Source organism: Ceratotherium simum, chromosome 2 (genome assembly GCF_057802395.1).
Source record: "Ceratotherium simum simum isolate JZ-2026a chromosome 2, ASM5780239v1, whole genome shotgun sequence".
Lineage (NCBI taxonomy): Eukaryota > Metazoa > Chordata > Mammalia > Perissodactyla > Rhinocerotidae > Ceratotherium > Ceratotherium simum.
This window is the reverse complement of record NC_141901.1, coordinates 45634755-45651560: the sequence shown is the minus strand read 5'-3', so window position 1 is coordinate 45651560 and position 16806 is coordinate 45634755. Positions and strand designations below refer to the sequence as shown.

The 16806-nt window shown below is 41.0% G+C and overlaps 1 protein-coding gene across 8 annotated transcripts in view; it reads left to right on the top strand.

Moving 5' to 3' along the window:
- The window catches only part of RPRD2 (regulation of nuclear pre-mRNA domain containing 2), a 106395-nt gene extending 89790 nt beyond the window's left edge, over positions 1-16605 (top strand). For 2 of the 8 annotated variants that reach the window (XM_014791770.2, XM_087443942.1), the window contains 5 exons: positions 1837-2119; positions 4066-4326; positions 5827-6027; positions 9929-11110; positions 11251-11479. In XM_014791770.2, coding sequence (XP_014647256.1) covers positions 1837-2119; positions 4066-4326; positions 5827-6027; positions 9929-11110; positions 11251-11339 — 2016 coding nt within the window. In that variant the 3' untranslated portion in view covers positions 11340-11479. Of the gene's footprint in view, positions 1-1836; positions 2120-4065; positions 4327-5826; positions 6028-9928 lie in introns of all 8 variants that reach the window. The other 6 variants (XM_014791767.2, XM_004435959.3, XM_087443937.1 and 3 more) reach the window with 4 other exon arrangements.
- The last annotated feature ends 201 nt before the right edge of the window (positions 16606-16806 follow it).

The following is a 16806-nucleotide window of genomic DNA, read 5'->3' as shown; positions in this document are numbered from 1 at the left end:
GTCTCCTCAGCACCATGAAACCGTGTTGAATTCCACTTTGCTTTTTAGAGGTCTTCTGCTTGGCAGCTTCAGAATTCAGCGAATATCTTGAAGGAAAAACAGTAGCATATTGTTGAGCCAGTTCTGTCCTTCCTCTTTCATCAGAATTTTGGCCTTTCAAGTCTCTAATTTTTATCTATACAGACCAGCAAGACAGTTAAAAGCTCTGCTTTTTTCTTTATATTGAGTAGTGGCCCTCTGCCTAGTGTCCTTTTTCCTGAATTCTCAAATTCGTGCCTAGCTCCTAAAAATCAACCCTGAGAGAAAAGGCAGCTGCAGAATGTCAGTTTAGCTCTCCTCATGGTTCCCCCCGCTACAGGATTTGCCACTTAGGGTTTGGTTGCTTCAGCACGCTCCAACACGTTCAAACATGTTTGCACGCGCATGCGTGTATCTATAAATATGTATGTGTATAGATCTGGCCTTTCTAGCTGTTATTAGTGGGAGCATTGCTCAAGCTACTCAATTATATCCAGAAGCAAAAGCTCTATTCTAGTATACTTTTTTCTGTTCCATTCCATTTTTAAAATAATGCTTCTTGAATGACCAACCAGAACGATTTCACAATCCTAATGGTCCAAGGCTCTTAACAACAAAAAAGGAAAAGAGACATAGCTTTAAGGCATTGGCAGTTAAGATAATCAGATTACTAGGATTTAAGCCAGGTGATCAAGGTTAACATCAGCAGTGGTACATCATATTGATTGTGTGTAGTCTTGATGTGATGTGATGACAATAGCACTTTGCCTCTGTGGTCTTCCTCCCAGAAACCCATAACTGTAGTCTAATCATAAGATAAACATCAGACAAATCTCAATTGAGAGACAGTCTACAAAATACCTGACCAGTACTCTTCAAAACTGTTAGAGTCATCAAAAACAAAGTCTAACAGTCACAAACAAGAAGAGCCTAAGGAGACATGACTGCTAAATGTACTGTGGTATCCTGCATGGGATCCTGGAACAGAAAAAGGACATTAGATAAAAACTGAGGAAATCTGAATGAAATATATGGACTTTAGTTAATAATAATTATCGAAATTGGTTCATAAATTGTGACAAATGTATTATACTAATGTTAGATGTTAATAATAGGTAAAATTGGATGTGGGATATGGGGGAACTCTTTGTTATCTTCACAGTAATTTTATATATCTAAAACTGTTCTAAAATAAAAAGTTTATTTTTAATAAAAAATCTATAGTATTTGACCTCCCAGGCTGTACTTTATTTATGTATCTGATTTTTGTCTGTCATCTTAGTCATTGCTGTATCTCCAGTACCTAGAAGAATGGCCAGCACATTTAGGCTCTCAATAAATGTTGGTTGATTGAATGGATAGAAAAGAGCAAGGGCCAGGGGCCGGCCCCGTGGCTTAGGGGTTAAGTGCGCGCGCTCCGCTGCTGGCGGCCCGGGTTTGGATCCCGGGTGCACACCAACGCACCGCTTCTCTGGCCATGCTGAGGCCGCATCCCACATACAGCAACTAGAAGGGTGTGCAGCTATGACATACAACTATCTACTGTGGCTTTGGGGGAGAAAATAAATAAATAAATAAAATTATTTAAAAAAAAAAAAGGAAGGGCAGATGAATTACAGATAACCTCTAGGTTTCTAACTTAAGCAACCGTGTGGATGGTAATATTCACTTAGGGAATACAAAAAGTAGAGATTGGAAACTATTCCATGCTTGACAAATGATGATATTTTCCTGTTTTGTTATCAGTCTGATTAAAGTCAAAATGGTACCTTCTTGGTCCTTTTCTCAGAAGAGTAAACTCTTCTTTTCCTCTTTTAGGCATATAAAACCTTTGCTAATCGAGTGAACAATTTAAAGAAAAAGCTGGATCAATTGAAGTCAACCCTTCCTGATCCTGAAGAATCACCAGTCCCTTCCCCAAGCATGGATGCTCCCTCCCCGACTGGTTCTGAGTCTCCTTTTCAGGGAATGGGAGGTGAGGAATCCCAGTCACCAACCATGGAGAGTGAGAAATCTGCGACACCTGAGCCTGCAACAGATAATCGTGATGTGGAAGACATGGAACTCTCAGATGTGGAAGATGATGGGTCAAAAATCATTGGTATGTCCTTATGTGATGAATAGACAACTTGTTCGTTATCTACTTTGCTTTCCCACTGATGAATCTTATCAAAGGCAGGTATTAAAAGATAGTTCAGTTCTTATAAGATTAGAACACCAAGGTAGCATTGTTGTCTCTAGAGCAGTGGTTTAGGATTTGGTATGCCACATGGGTGAAGAATTATTGCTCAAGATCTGTGCTGTTCAGGGCTGGCCCCGTGGCTTAGTGGTTAAGTGTGCATGCTCGGCTACTGGCGGCCCGGGTTCAGATCCCGGGCACGCACCAACGCACCGCTTCTCCGGCCATGCTGAGGCCACGTCCCACATATAGCAACTAGAAGGATGTGCAACTGTGACATACTGCTATCTACTGGGGCTTTGGGGAAAAAAAAGGAGAAGGATTGGTAATAGATGTTAGCTCAGAGCCGGTATTTCTCAGAAAAAAGAGGAGGATTAGCACGGATGTTAGCTCAGGGCTGATCTTCCTCACAAAAAAAAAAAAAAGAGATCTGTGCTGTTCAGTATGGTAGCCACTGGCTATATGTGACTATTGAGCATTTGAAATATACACTGGATTCTAGAAACTTAGTACTTAGTGAAATATCTCATTAATAATTTTTATATTTATAACTTACTGAAATGAAATTATTTGGGATATATTGAGATAAATAAAAAATGGTTAAAATTAATTTTACCCATTTTTTTGTCAATATGGCTACTAGAAAATTTAAACTTGATGTGTCTCGAATTATATTTCTATTGAACAACATCGCTCTAGAGGGAGGGGCATTTATACTGGAATTCCTTATTTTCTGTCGTTCTTGACCTTCAAGATTCCAAAGCCATATTTTGTTAACCATACTTTCAGAATTAACCTGGATTGGTGAATTATTTTTCTGATATCCCCTGCTTTTGTAATTATTCTTATTAGGTAGTTTGACTTCTGTTGAATTTAATGCACTATTCATATAGTGCATAGCCTTTAAAGTATTAAAAGGAGTATACTGCAAAGGCAGCAAGAGTTAAAACATTACAGTTTCAAATTAGTGCCTTATTGTACCCCCCAGTAGGCCAATTTCAGGAAGCCAAAGGAAAATACGATAAAGTATGTACAGAGTTTATTTATTTATTTATTTTTCCCCCAAAGCCCCAGTAGATAGTTGTATATCATAGCTGCACATCCTTCTAGTTGCTGTATGTGGGACGCGGCCTCAGCATGGCTGTACAAGTGGTGCATCAGTGCGCGCCCGGGATCTGAACCCGGGCCGCCAATAGCGGAGCGCGTGCGCTTAACCCCTAAGCCACGGGGCCGGCCCCAGTACAGAGTTTCTATCTCTTAGAAAGCTCTCAGGTTAATGGAAAAGACAAGACAGGACAATTTCTGACGTAAATATCATTACCAAAAGACAGAACACAAGTGTGTACCAAATAATAATATGCTCCCAGAAATGTACAAATTTATTACACAGATAGTAAGAAGATGCAAGGAAATCAAGAAAGTAAGATAAAAAAAGAATTTGGAAAAGCAGATATTGAAGGTGGAAAGGATAAGTTATGAGGAGTTTGGCTTTTTAAAAAATCATGAAGTAGGGCCGGCCCCGTGGCTTGGTGGTTAAGTGCACGCGCTCCGATGCTGGTGGCCCGGGTTCGGATCCCGGGTGCGCACCGAGGCACCACTTCTCCGTCCATCCTGAGGCCGAGTCCCACATACAGCAACTAGAAGGATGTGCAGCTATGACATACAACTATCTACTGGGGCTTTGGGGGGAAAAAATAAATAAATAAAATCTTTAAAAAAAAAAAAAAATCATGAAGTGAGTGGTTTTCTCTAAAGCATAGTGCTTTTTACCCCTAAATGAGGAAACATTAGGACATGTTGTTTCATACTGGAAGTAGAGTCTGGAAAGTAGTAGGATGCAATATCATGTCTTTCCCTTGTTTAAACAGTAGAGGACAGGAAGGAAAAACCTATGGAGAAGTCTGCTGTATCCACTTCTGTACCTACAAAGACAGCAGAAAGTATCTCAAAGGCCTCTTCGTGTACCCCAGTGCCTGTGACCATGACAGCAACTCCACCTCTTCCAAAGCCTGTGAATACTTCTCTTCTGTCCCCTTCTCCAGCATTGGCTTTGCCAAACCTGGCTAACGTGGATCTGGCAAAGATCAGTTCCATCCTTAGCAGCCTGACATCAGTCATGAAAAATACTGGTAAGTAAGCCTAGTAAAGAGGATAAAAAGCTGATTTCCATCTTTCCAATTGAACCATCAGTGTGTGTTTTCTGTCAATTTTTTTGAATTAAAAGTAATTTTCAAATTAAAAAATAAAAATAAAACCAACACATGGTCATTATAGAAAAATTAAAAAATAAATAAAGAGAATAAAATAAATATCCATAATCCTACTACTCCAAAGGGGAAACTACTTGTGTCTAACCATATAAGTCTACATGTTTATGAATGTTTGGGAAGATTAAATATTTATAGTAATTTTTCTTTGAATAATTGAAGCATATTTCCTATACTGTTTTGAACCAGCTATTTAAAATTTAACTACATATCATGAATGTTTTTGTCGTTCAATATTCATCTATATCGTTTTTAATAGCTACCTAGCATTTAATAATTTAAGTCTTTATTATTAGATATCTAGAATGGTTCCAATTTTTCACTGTTATAAAGAATACTGTAATGAACAACCCTGAAGCTAAAATTTTATGCATAACCCTTCCTAAAAGGGTTGATGACTATATAGGTTTTTCTTTTTCATGGGAATTTTAATGAAAATGTACAGAAATTAGAGCACCTCCACGTACTCATCACTCATGCTCAGCACTATGAACACATAGCCAGTCTTGTTTCTGTTATGCCCAACCCAATCCTTATTATTTTGAAGAAAATCTCAATTATTTTATTTCTTCATAAGTACTTAAATATATATTTCTAAAAGATAAAGACTCAAAAAAAAAAGCAGCATATAGGTTTTTTAAGTCTTTTCATGTTGTAACTAAAATGATCTCCAAAAATGTGCTATTTTACCTTCCAAGTAGGGGAAAGTTTTCATTGTTCCTCACCCTCTCCAACGCTATTTTATTTTGTTTTATTCTTTGTCAAATTCAATCTTAAAAAGTCTTTTGTTTTAATTTGTGTTCCTTTGATTAAAGATGTGGTTAAAATTTTTTCATTCGCTTATCATTTACTTTTCTTTGTGAAATACTTGTTCATATTTTTAAAATGTAAAGGCAGTCGCTTATATAATCTCATTTAAAAGGCCATTTCAAAAGCAAATAACTTACTAATCATGTAGAATTATGCAATGGTTGAGTTAAACAATTGTAATGGCCCTGATCACAGTCAGCCAGCGGTATTCATTGAGCACCTATAGGACTCTGAGGTGTAGGTGCCATGTGGTAGAGAAAAAAGAAATAAGTTCTCTGGCCTCTTTCTGTTGAGTCTTTCAAAACTAATGAATACATATGAAAAAAACTTAATACTTGTTTATTTTAGGAGTGTTCCAAATAGACGGGAGCAAATCCTGATCTGATTTTCAGATTTTTTTCTTTGTACAAGCCATGATATGGATCATTTGTTGATCAGTCATAAAAGAATTCCAGTTAAACATACCAAACTCCTTTAAGTGAGTGGAAAGTGTCATGACTTCAAAGGTCATTTTTGAATTGCGTTTTCTTGAATTAATCTTTCTGCCACCAGGGGTCAGTCCTGCATCAAGACCTTCTCCAGGAACTCCTACAAGTCCCAGCAACCTCACCAGTGGCCTGAAAACACCCACACCTGCCACAACCACATCTCACAACCCTCTGGCAAACATCCTCTCGAAGGTGGAGATCACCCCAGAGAGCATTCTGTCTGCTCTTTCCAAAACCCAGACACAGTCAGCCCCTGCACTGCAAGGTAAACAGACATATGCCAGAGGGACTTGAAATGTGAATGTCCATCTCTGGCTTAATCCTGGATTTGATTTCTGAGGAATCCAAAGCCATGAAATGTATAATGCAGTTAATTTGTATTCTCTGTATGTTTATCGTCTACGAGCTGGCATTTATAGAATTACGAAATATCAAAGCTGAAAGAGACTTTAAATATCATCTAGTCTAATCCCCTCCTTTACAGATGAGGAAATTAAGGCTCAGTGAGGTGATGTGACCTGCTTAAGGTCACACATCTGTTTGTTCAGTGATCAGCTGAGACTAAAAGCCAGATTTCTTGACTGGAGTCCAGTCTTCTCTCACCTACACCATGACACCCCCAGGGGCTGCATTTATCCCAGCTCTTAGTACAGGTTAGTATATGCTAGGTTTACATATTTTAATGTTAACCAAAGCTAAAGACAGTAAGAAAGGTCAATCTACTATCAAAAATCTTATGAGACGTGATTACTCTTTTTTTTATGTCCTAATGTTTTGTAGAGGCCTGTATTTATAAATATAGTACATCTTTTTTGTTTTATGCTACCTATAATCTCTACTTTATTTGAACCTATTTGAATTAGCTTTGCTAATTATCTGTTTTGCACCTACAACTGTCTGCTTCTACCATTTTTTCATAAAGCTTACCTGCTGTCTGTTCTCAGACCCTCCAGATATCAACACAACCTTTTTTAAGCACTTCAGTATAATTATTCAATGCATTACAAATGCCAGAACAGTATCTTCAATATAGTGATTTACTCTATATCAGTAGTGCTTCCAGGGAACATTTGGCAATGTCTAAAGACATTTTTGTTTGTCACAACTGGGGTGGGGGTGCTACTACATCTAATGGGTAGAGACCAGGCGTGCTGCTAAACATCCTACAATGCACAGGACAGCCCCAACAACAAGGAATTATCCAGCCCAGAATGTTGGGAGTGTTGGAGTTGAGAAATTCTGCTTTATATGAATAGAGAGCAGTACAGGTATCTATTAATTTTCTTATTTCCTAAACTGTTGTGTAGGTGGGTCAGCCAAGCACTATATTATAGTGAACTTAGTCTTAAGATATAGGAGAATTTTGTTACACAAAACTATATACTATTAAATAATAATCCACAGCCCCCATATATTGGCACCAGCAATAAAGAATTGGTGATAATACTACAGCACATCTTACACTACTAATGTCAGGGGTAATTAGTTTGAGACATTGGCATATTTATGATTTCTCCCTTCTAGTCCCTCTTCTATCACCATCCTGTAATTGTAGTAAAAATCTTGGGGGCCCAGGTCTGTGGCGTCATGATTAAGTTCTACGTGCTCTGCTTCAGCGGCCCAGGGTTTGCAGGTTCAGGTCCCGGGCGCCAGACCTACATCAGTTGTCAAGCCATTTTGTGGCGGTGACCCACATACATAATAGAGGAAGATTGGCACAGATGTTAGCTCGGGGCTAATCTCCCTCAAGGAAAAAAAGAGGAAGATTGGCAACAGATGTTAGTCCAGGGTGAATCTTCCTCACCAAAAAAAAAAAAATCTTGGGCCGGCCCCGTGGCTTAGCTGTTAAGTGTGCGCGTTCCACTACTGACGGCCCGGGTTCGGATCCCAGGTTCGGATCCTGGGCGCGCACCAACGCACCGCTTCTCCAGCCATGCTGAGGCCACGTCCCACATACAGCAACTAGAAGGATGTGCAACTATGACATACAACTATCTACTGGGGCTTTGAGGGGGAAAAAAAAGGAGGAGGATTGGCAATAGATGTTAGCTCAGAGCGGGTCTTCCTCAGCAAAAAGAGGAGGATTAGCACGGATGTTAGCTCAGGGCTGATCTTCCTCACGAAAAAAAAAAAAATCTTGAACTCACTTGTATTTTAGCTTCTTATATAGATATAATACGTCTTAAAGAAGAAACTTTTCCTTTCAATATATTGTTGCAACAGTGTCATGTGGACTTTCTCATCAGAAAAAATTTGAGGGCCGGCTCCGTGGCTTAGCAGTTAAGTGCGCGCGCTCTGATGCTGGCGGCCCGGGTTCGGATCCCGGGCGCGCCCCAAGGCACCACTTCTCCGTCCAGCGTGAGGCCGAGTCCCACGTACAGCAACTAGAAGGATGTGAACCTATGACATACAACTATCTGCTGGGGCTTTGGGGGGAAAAAAATGAATAAATAAAATCTTTAAAAAAAAAAAGAAAAAATTTGAATAGAACTGTGTTCTGACAAAATGAGAAGCGGGAACTCCAGAAAACAACCTTTGTAGAATAACAGGGTAGTTCATTGCCTTTCATTTCTTTATGAAAAGTGGAATTCTCCTTGACTTTTAAAAGAACTGTGTCCAACAACTTAAATAGATGTGTTTCTTCGAAGACTGTAAAGGAAATCTCTTAGAACTGTCTTCTGATTGTGTCACCCACAGCCTTTATTGACAGATTTTCAACACAAAAGAACGACTTCAGTGAGCAAAGGGCCATAGAGTATGGCTTGTTAAGATAGAAGAAAAGTAATATTTAGTGGTAAGAAATTATTTCACCTGTTATGAGGAATCTGAGTAGTATTTATTAGGAAGAGGAAAATTCTATAGCCAGGGAACTTTTTGGAAATGAAACATGATTTTTTTTTTCAGGAGGATAATAAACAATATTTCAGTTATTTTTATATTATTAAATATCAGATAACAGTAAAAAACACCATTATTTAGAAGCAGATGGCAGTTAAAAATGTTACAAGGGTGGAGTGGCCTTGAAGTTCCTCACACCTTAAATCTCTTAGCAAATATGGATTAAAATTGAAATTCTGAAGAAACATTAATTCAAGTATTATATGAAATATTATTTTCTTTCACCACATCATTATCAAGGAGCGGTTTTAGTGTATGAGTTAAAGCTGTAAATTCGAGTAAAATGTACATAGAACTATGTTTTCATTTATGACCAGAAATTGGGTAAATTTTCCAAAATATGATTGACTTTATAGGACCTTCTGTTATCTCTGTGTCAAGTATTTTTCTAAAAAATTTCCTACAGGAGCCGTTTGTTTTGGTGGACTTCAGCCTTTGCCCCAAAGAATTGTTTCTCAGTGCTTCTGAGGTTTTGTCTATCAGTGAGTAGGGTTGAATCTAATCAGTGTCAACCTGGGTAGATCAATAATCCTTGAATTTTCTAAGCTCTAAAATGGGGATTATGTGTTTTCTTGTGAAAGGATCAGTGCCCTGGATGGTCTGGCTTTGTAAGTCTTTGTGATGTATGTTTGTATATTTATTCTTGCTACATTTTACAACCAAAAATGATAATTAAAGCATTGTTTCTCCAAAGGTAACACCAATCTAACAAGAGACGCTTCTTGAAAAAACTGTTGCTGTTCAAATAAATTTCTGCAATTTGCATCTGCTCTCTCCCTCTTTAGAATAACAGTGTACATTATCATATTAGAGACAGTTGTGGAGTTTGGAAAGGAAGGGTAGGGCAGAATATCTATTTGCATTTAGATAAACAGTTCCACAGAGCAAACATTATGAAATACTGGCTTAAAGTGTTATTTTAAGAATAATTTTGCCTCCTTTTCTTGCTTTGTCTTGTTTAAACTATGAATGATTCTGACACTAAAATCTCCCCCTTTCCTGTTGCCTTTTGTTATGCCATGTTGGACTTGTTTCATGACTGTACTGGAAACAGTTCAGTGATTGTCTCTCTTTATATTGATAAATAGGTCCAGTGTTTTCTATGAAATTTAGTCATTGCTTGTTTGGTCTGGATTCCCTTAGGCCTCATATTTTAATGTCTATCTGGTTCCCACTGGAATGAATGAGAATATCCTATTAGCCTACATTGTTTTTATTGTAAGGTTGGGAGTTGTTCTTTTTAATTCCTGTAATCTTTGTTTCTACAGGCCTCTCATCTTTACTTCAGAGTGTTACTGGGAACCCAGTTCCAGCCAGTGAAGCTACATCCCAAAGCACTTCAGCTTCCCCTGCCAACACCACAGTCTCTAGCATAAAAGGAAGAAATATGCCCTCCAGTACCCAATCCTTTATTCCCAAAAGCTTCAACTATTCTCCTAATTCATCAACTTCTGAAGTCTCTTCAACTTCAGCCAGCAAGGCCTCAATCGGGCAAAGCCCAGGGCTCCCAAGCACTACTTTCAAACTACCGTCCAACTCTCTGGGGTTTACAGGTACTCACAATACTAGCCCTGCTGCCCCACCTACTGAAGTTGCCATGTGCCAGTCTTCAGAGATCTCTAAGCCAAAGGTGGAGTCCGAGTCCACCTCCCCAAGCCTGGAAATGAAGATCCACAACTTCTTAAAAGGTAATCCTGGTTTCAGTGGCTTAAACTTAAATATCCCAATCCTGAGCAGTTTGGGGTCCAGTGCCCCAGCAGAAAGCCATCCCTCAGACTTCCAGCGTGGCCCTACTAGCACGTCAATTGACAACATTGATGGAACCCCTGTGCGGGATGAACGCAGTGGGACACCCACCCAGGATGAGATGATGGACAAGCCCACATCCAGCAGTGTAGATACCATGTCCCTGCTTTCTAAGATCATTAGCCCTGGTTCCTCAACACCCAGCAGTACAAGATCACCACCCCCTGGGAGAGAGGAAAGCTACCCCCGGGAGCTCTCCAATTCTGCATCTACATATCGACCCTTTGGCCTGGGGAGTGAATCACCCTATAAGCAGCCTTCTGATGGAATGGAGAGACCATCTTCCCTGATGGACTCTTCACAGGAAAAGTTCTATCCAGATACTTCTTTCCAGGAAGATGAGGATTACCGAGATTTTGACTATTCAGGGCCTCCACCCTCTGCCATGATGAACCTAGAGAAGAAACCAGCCAAGTCTATCCTGAAATCAAGCAAGCTTTCTGATACCACCGAGTACCAGCCAATCCTGTCCAGTTATAGCCACAGGGCCCAAGAATTTGGGGTAAAGTCTGCCTTCCCTCCATCTGTAAGGGCCCTCTTGGACTCTAGTGAGAACTGTGACCGTCTCTCATCTTCCCCTGGGCTATTTGGTGCCTTCAACATAAGAGGGAATGAACCTGCGTCTGACCGGTCACCATCACCGAGTAAGAATGATTCATTTTTCACCCCTGACTCCAATCACAATAGTTTGTCTCAATCTACCACTGGGCATCTCAGTTTGCCACAGAAGCAGTACCCAGACTCTCCTCACCCAGTCCCACATCGTTCCCTTTTCTCTCCGCAGAATACCCTTGCTGCTCCCACGGGCCACCCACCCACATCAGGCGTGGAGAAAGTCCTGGCCTCCGCCATTTCCACCACGTCGACGATTGAGTTTAAGAATATGCTTAAAAACGCCTCACGAAAGCCCTCAGATGATAAGCATTTTGGCCAGACTCCCAGCAAGGGCACTTCAACTGATGGTGTCAGTCACTCAAACCTCACCCAGCCCAGCTTGACCACCACTGATCAGCAGCAACAAGAAGAGCACTACCGCATAGAAACCCGAGTCTCCTCCTCATGCTTAGACTTGCCTGATAGTACCGAAGAAAAAGGGGCCCCTATAGAAACCTTGGGTTATCATAACGCATCCAATAGGAGGATGTCAGGGGAGCCAATACAGACTGTAGAGTCCATCCGAGTTCCTGGGAAGGGAAATAGAGGACATGGGCGTGAGGCTTCAAGGGTGGGTTGGTTTGATCTGAGCACCTCAGGCAGCTCTTTTGACAATGGCCCCTCAAGTGCCTCTGAGTTGGCATCCCTTGGGGGTGGGGGCAGCGGAGGCCTCACTGGCTTTAAAACAGCACCATACAAGGAACGGGCACCCCAATTTCAGGAAAGTGTCGGCAGCTTTCGTCCCAACAGTTTCAACTCAACATTTGAGCATCATCTCCCCCCATCCCCTTTGGAACATGGGGCACCCTTCCAGAGAGAGCCAGTGGGGCCATCATCTGCCCCACCTGCCCCTCCCAAGGATCATGGTGGTATCTTCTCTCGAGATGCACCCACTCATCTATCCTCTGTGGATCTTTCGAACCCCTTCACAAAGGAGGCAGCCCTGGCCCATGCTGCCCCACCCCCTCCTCCTGGAGAACACAGCGGAGTTCCTTTCCCCACCCCACCCCCTCCTCCACCCCCTGGGGAACATAGCAGTGGTGGGAGTGGTGTCCCTTTTTCTACTCCACCTCCTCCTCCACCCCCTGTTGACCACTCTGGGGTTGTGCCCTTCCCAGCCCCACCACTGGCAGAGCACGGAGTGGCAGGGGCCATGGCAGTATTTCCCAAGGACCATAGTTCCCTCCTTCAGGGGACCCTGGCTGAGCATTTTGGGGTGCTCGCAGGACCCAGGGACCATGGAGGCCCCACCCAACGGGACCTCAACTGCCCTGCCCTTAGCCGTGTACGCGAGAGCCTGAGCCTACCTTCCCATTCTCTGGAGCACCTGGGCCCAGCCCATGGAGGAGGAGGTGGGGGAGGCAGCAACAGCAGCAGTGGCCCCCCCTTGGGTCCCTCACACAGAGACGCCATGAACCGGAGTGGTATGATTTTGCGGAATCCCCGGCCAGACTTTCGGCCTAGGGAACCTTTTCTCAGCAGAGACCCGTTCCACAGCTTAAAGAGACCCAGGCCACCTTTTGCTAGGGGCCCTCCGTTCTTTGCACCAAAACGCCCATTCTTCCCTCCCAGGTACTGATGGAAACCAAGGGAAAGGCATTCTGAACAGTCTAGAGAGCATTGGAAGTAGGAGTTTGGTTTATTATTGTTGTTTATATTTGTTTTCCCTCTTTTTTTTTTTATGACAAAGGGCCTCTCTTCCAAATTAAAAAGTCATATATGCTTACATTTCACTATTCCATCCAGTCCTTCCTCCCACTGCAGTTACCTACCTTCCCCAAGTTGTTTGTATTTTACAGGGGAGGGGGCAAAGAAATATAACCAAAGCCACTTCATTCGGCTGGGGGTTTGAGGGGAGGGGAGGAAAACAAATCTTATTTTACCCCATCTATTGAAGAGTATTATTACATTTGAAATAAAACTTCCATCAGTACAGATAATAACATGTGCAATGTTGGGATGTTATTTTGGGCTTGGCTTATCAAGTAGTCAATGGAAGGATTCCTGTCCCCTTCTCTCTCCAGCTAAGTAACTGCTGTAACCAGCTTATCTCCCTTCCTTGTGGGCTCTGTGCCCTGCTGACGGCCAAGAGATGTTGCAAGGAAGGAAATGTGGGAGACCTTGGTCCTGTCAAGTTTGTTTGTTTTTGTTTTGTTTATATTTTTAAAGGCATGTTGAAGTTGAATTCTTTACCTTTATCCTGAGATCTTAAATTTTTTTTTTTTTTGATCAGCCTCTTCTCCTAAAGTACTAACAGGCAGTAACTTTGGGGAGATAAAAACCTCATTCTATCCTAGTAGAAATTTTTCCTCTTTATCCTTGGAATGAAGGAAAGGGGGCCGGATATAATTTCCAGGCTAAAATAAGGAGTAACTACAATATGGAGAGTTAGAGAAAGGAACCATTAATGGTGTGATGTGACCTGCCCTTCCTTCATAAATCAGAGAGAATGGGACACATTTTCGAGGTAGTTTCACATGTCTGGCACCAAGCTCTTGCTTCCTGCTTTTCTTTCTTGACTGTCTTTTTCTCCCTCAGTTTTCACTTCTACTTTGGCCAGAAAGAAAGTCACTACAATTGACAGTTGCTACAAAGGTGCAACTGAAATATTATCCCTGTATTTTTTAATATAAGTAGACATTTTTACCATGGTGCCTCCCTAATGTGAGTGAGATTTGTTGGTGGTCTTCAGCAAAGGTTAACTACTAGGGAAAGGGTGTTTTTATCTTGCTTTTCGCCTTGCCCTAGTACTGTATTCACCCCTGTTTGTGGTATTTCAAAGGAGGAGGTTCAATAGCATTTTCTTTATATTATCCCTCTTTAGATGGATGTGTCTTAGTGGCAACTGGGTATTACTATACGTATCTTTACAGAGAAACAGGAGACCTGATAAATCCAAATTTACCCCACTCTGCAGATAGCCTGTCACATTTCCTCAAGCCGTATCTTCACCTCCCACTTCCAGTAGGAAATAATGTTTCTACCCTTAGTCATTTTATATGAGAAGGAAGAGCTTTTCTTCTCTCTGAACCGAAAGGCTTCTTGTTTGTATTTCTACAGCTAGTACTGGGTAAAAGACAATCGCTGCACTTTGCGTGTTTATATCTTTCTATCTAGGGACACTGAAAAGCAAATGTTACTTTACTACTATTTTTTATTTAGTGTCTTACCCCAAGATACACACTGGTAATCCCCAGCTACATGAGTCAAACAGTATGTGTTGAGTTTTTTAGGGAATCTCAGCAAGTTTCCTATTTTCTTCCAAGTTTTAGTATAGAACTAACTGTAGGAAGTATGGGGATTGCTTTTGGTTCCTCCCGTAAAACATTAAAGATGAGGAGAGTGGGCAATGTAGTGACAGAAGATGATGGTCTCAGAATAAACCTGCTTTTAAGATGCAGAGCAGCTTAAACCAGTGTGTGACATAGTTTGGGAGTTTTTGTGTAATTTATTCCATGTTATTTATTTGGGCTTGCCATGTGTTCTGTAGTTAGGGTGCTGCAAGTCATTCATCTTCCTAATGCATTTCTGGTCTTAAGCCAACTGTTCTTTCTTTCTTTGACCCTCTCAAGCATCTCTGCCCTGTAGTTCTCCCCACAAAAATGCATGATACCATGACCTTGTACGTGGGATGGGGTATATAGTGTAGCAAAGCAAAGAAACAATATAGTTATACTGAGTCCTAAGACATTTATTTAGGGAAAAGTATGAGAGAGTGAGGGTGGGGGGAGGGGGAGGGAGAGTTCTATTTGACTTAAAACAAATTTTTTTTTTTTTTTGCAGAGATTAAGTGGGATGTTTTTCATTCTAGAATAAAAGAATGTGAATTCTTTCTGCTGCTCTTGTTTAAGCTAAGTAGTGTTTACTTGAAAAGGCTCTCTGACCATTTGATTTTATGAGAATAATATGGGGATGTCAGGAAAGTGGCTTCCTGAATGTTGGGGCAGGGTCATTGTCCTCAAAAGCATGATGGCTAATACACGAAAGGAAGACCTTGTTGTACAGTTTAAAAGATGGACTTTTAAGGGTTGGTTTTTTTGTGGGGTGTTTTGTTTTTTAAACCACAGAATCCTCAATGCGTTTGTTTCAGGATGGAAGTGAGGATTTGTATGTGACTGTCAGCTGTTAAGGAAATCTGTCTATAGCAGTAAATGAAGACAACAATGTATATATGTGATATAGTGAAACAAAAAAGACAATTCTGATATTCATAACGTGAAACAAAGGGGTTTTATTCTTTCTGTGTCTGTGATTTAAAACTCACGCCCATGCTCTGACTTTTGTATTTCAACCTGAGTTTAAAAAAATAAACAAGATATTTTTTAAAGCAAGCATAACATAGTGTGTCTTGGCAAGGACATGATTCATATGAAAGCAGAATATGTGACGTTGTACTAAGGTCCTTGGTGCTCACTGTAAAATCACAGACAGAGAATTTGGTGGGGTCGTGAATACACTGGTACCACTTAAAACTCAGTGACACAGTATCAGAAATTGAGTCCTTAAGTATTTTCTAAGAGTTTACCCTTCAGTCAAGCATAGATGAGAGCTCTCCCTGCACCCCTCTGCCCTCCCAAAAGTTGAGAGTAAATAGAATTTGGTTTGATTCCAGGGAGGGTAAAATGATCAGAGAGTAGGACTTTTATCCTTTCTGATCCCAAGAATACAATGTGATATATATGGTACAGCAAACCTATCTAGATAATGTGGATATGCTAAACTTTCTAATTGCAAAATAGTCACTACCAATCTTGAAGTTACTGGGTCATGCAGAATTAAGCTCCAGCTGTTATTGTTTTGAAGCCGCTGTAAATTACTGCTTTTTCCTCTTTTTTCCTGCCCTTCCCCCCAAACCTTTTTTTGAATGGGCACGGGTGCCTGTTAAGATTAAAATTAGATATGTTGGATTGATATTCTCACGTGTTCAGTGTGGAAAACAAAACAAGTACATGCTTTAGAGGCAACAACAATGAAATCCTTTTGAAATGTGTATTAATATCATTTAATAAAATAACTAGTTCTAAAGGTTTGATATTTTTCTTTGAGATATGGGGCTTTGACCAAGGGCCCCTGGCTTCTCTGGTGAGTGTAAATAGGAGGGAACTTCTCCAGGAGTTGAAACTGCTGCTTTGTGGAGAAGGCCTGTGGCTGAAAAACCTAAATTTTCTCCAGCAAAGACCTTACACGACTGTCCAGGGCTGAAGGTGAAACCAGCTACAGAATGCAGAAAGAAAAGCCTGGATATATCTCTGAAGATACGATTGTATTGGCTTTTGGTGTAAGAGTGTGTGCTGGGATAGAGGGGGTGGTATGTGTGCCTGCACATTTCTGAGGCACACACAAAGATACCACTGACCACCTATCCCGTACTTGTTACCACTTGCACTTTTCTCTCTTCCAAGCCATTCCTTTTTTTTTTTTTAATCTCTTTGTCCCCAATATTATGTTTTTGTTTTCCAGTTTAATAAAGTATGGTTTCCTTTGTTGTGTGGTTGACTTTTCCCCTCTCACATTGATGTGGTCCAGCTGTCCCATTTGACTTCTGCACTCAGTGTCACTGAAGGCAGTCTGAGCCTCTGAGATCTTCATGGCCTTGTGGGTTTTCTGTTTGATCCTTTGTGTAATTCAGTTTTGGAAAGGAGGATGGGTGGGGTGAGATCAAGATGTTCAGGGAGTGGTTGGTAAT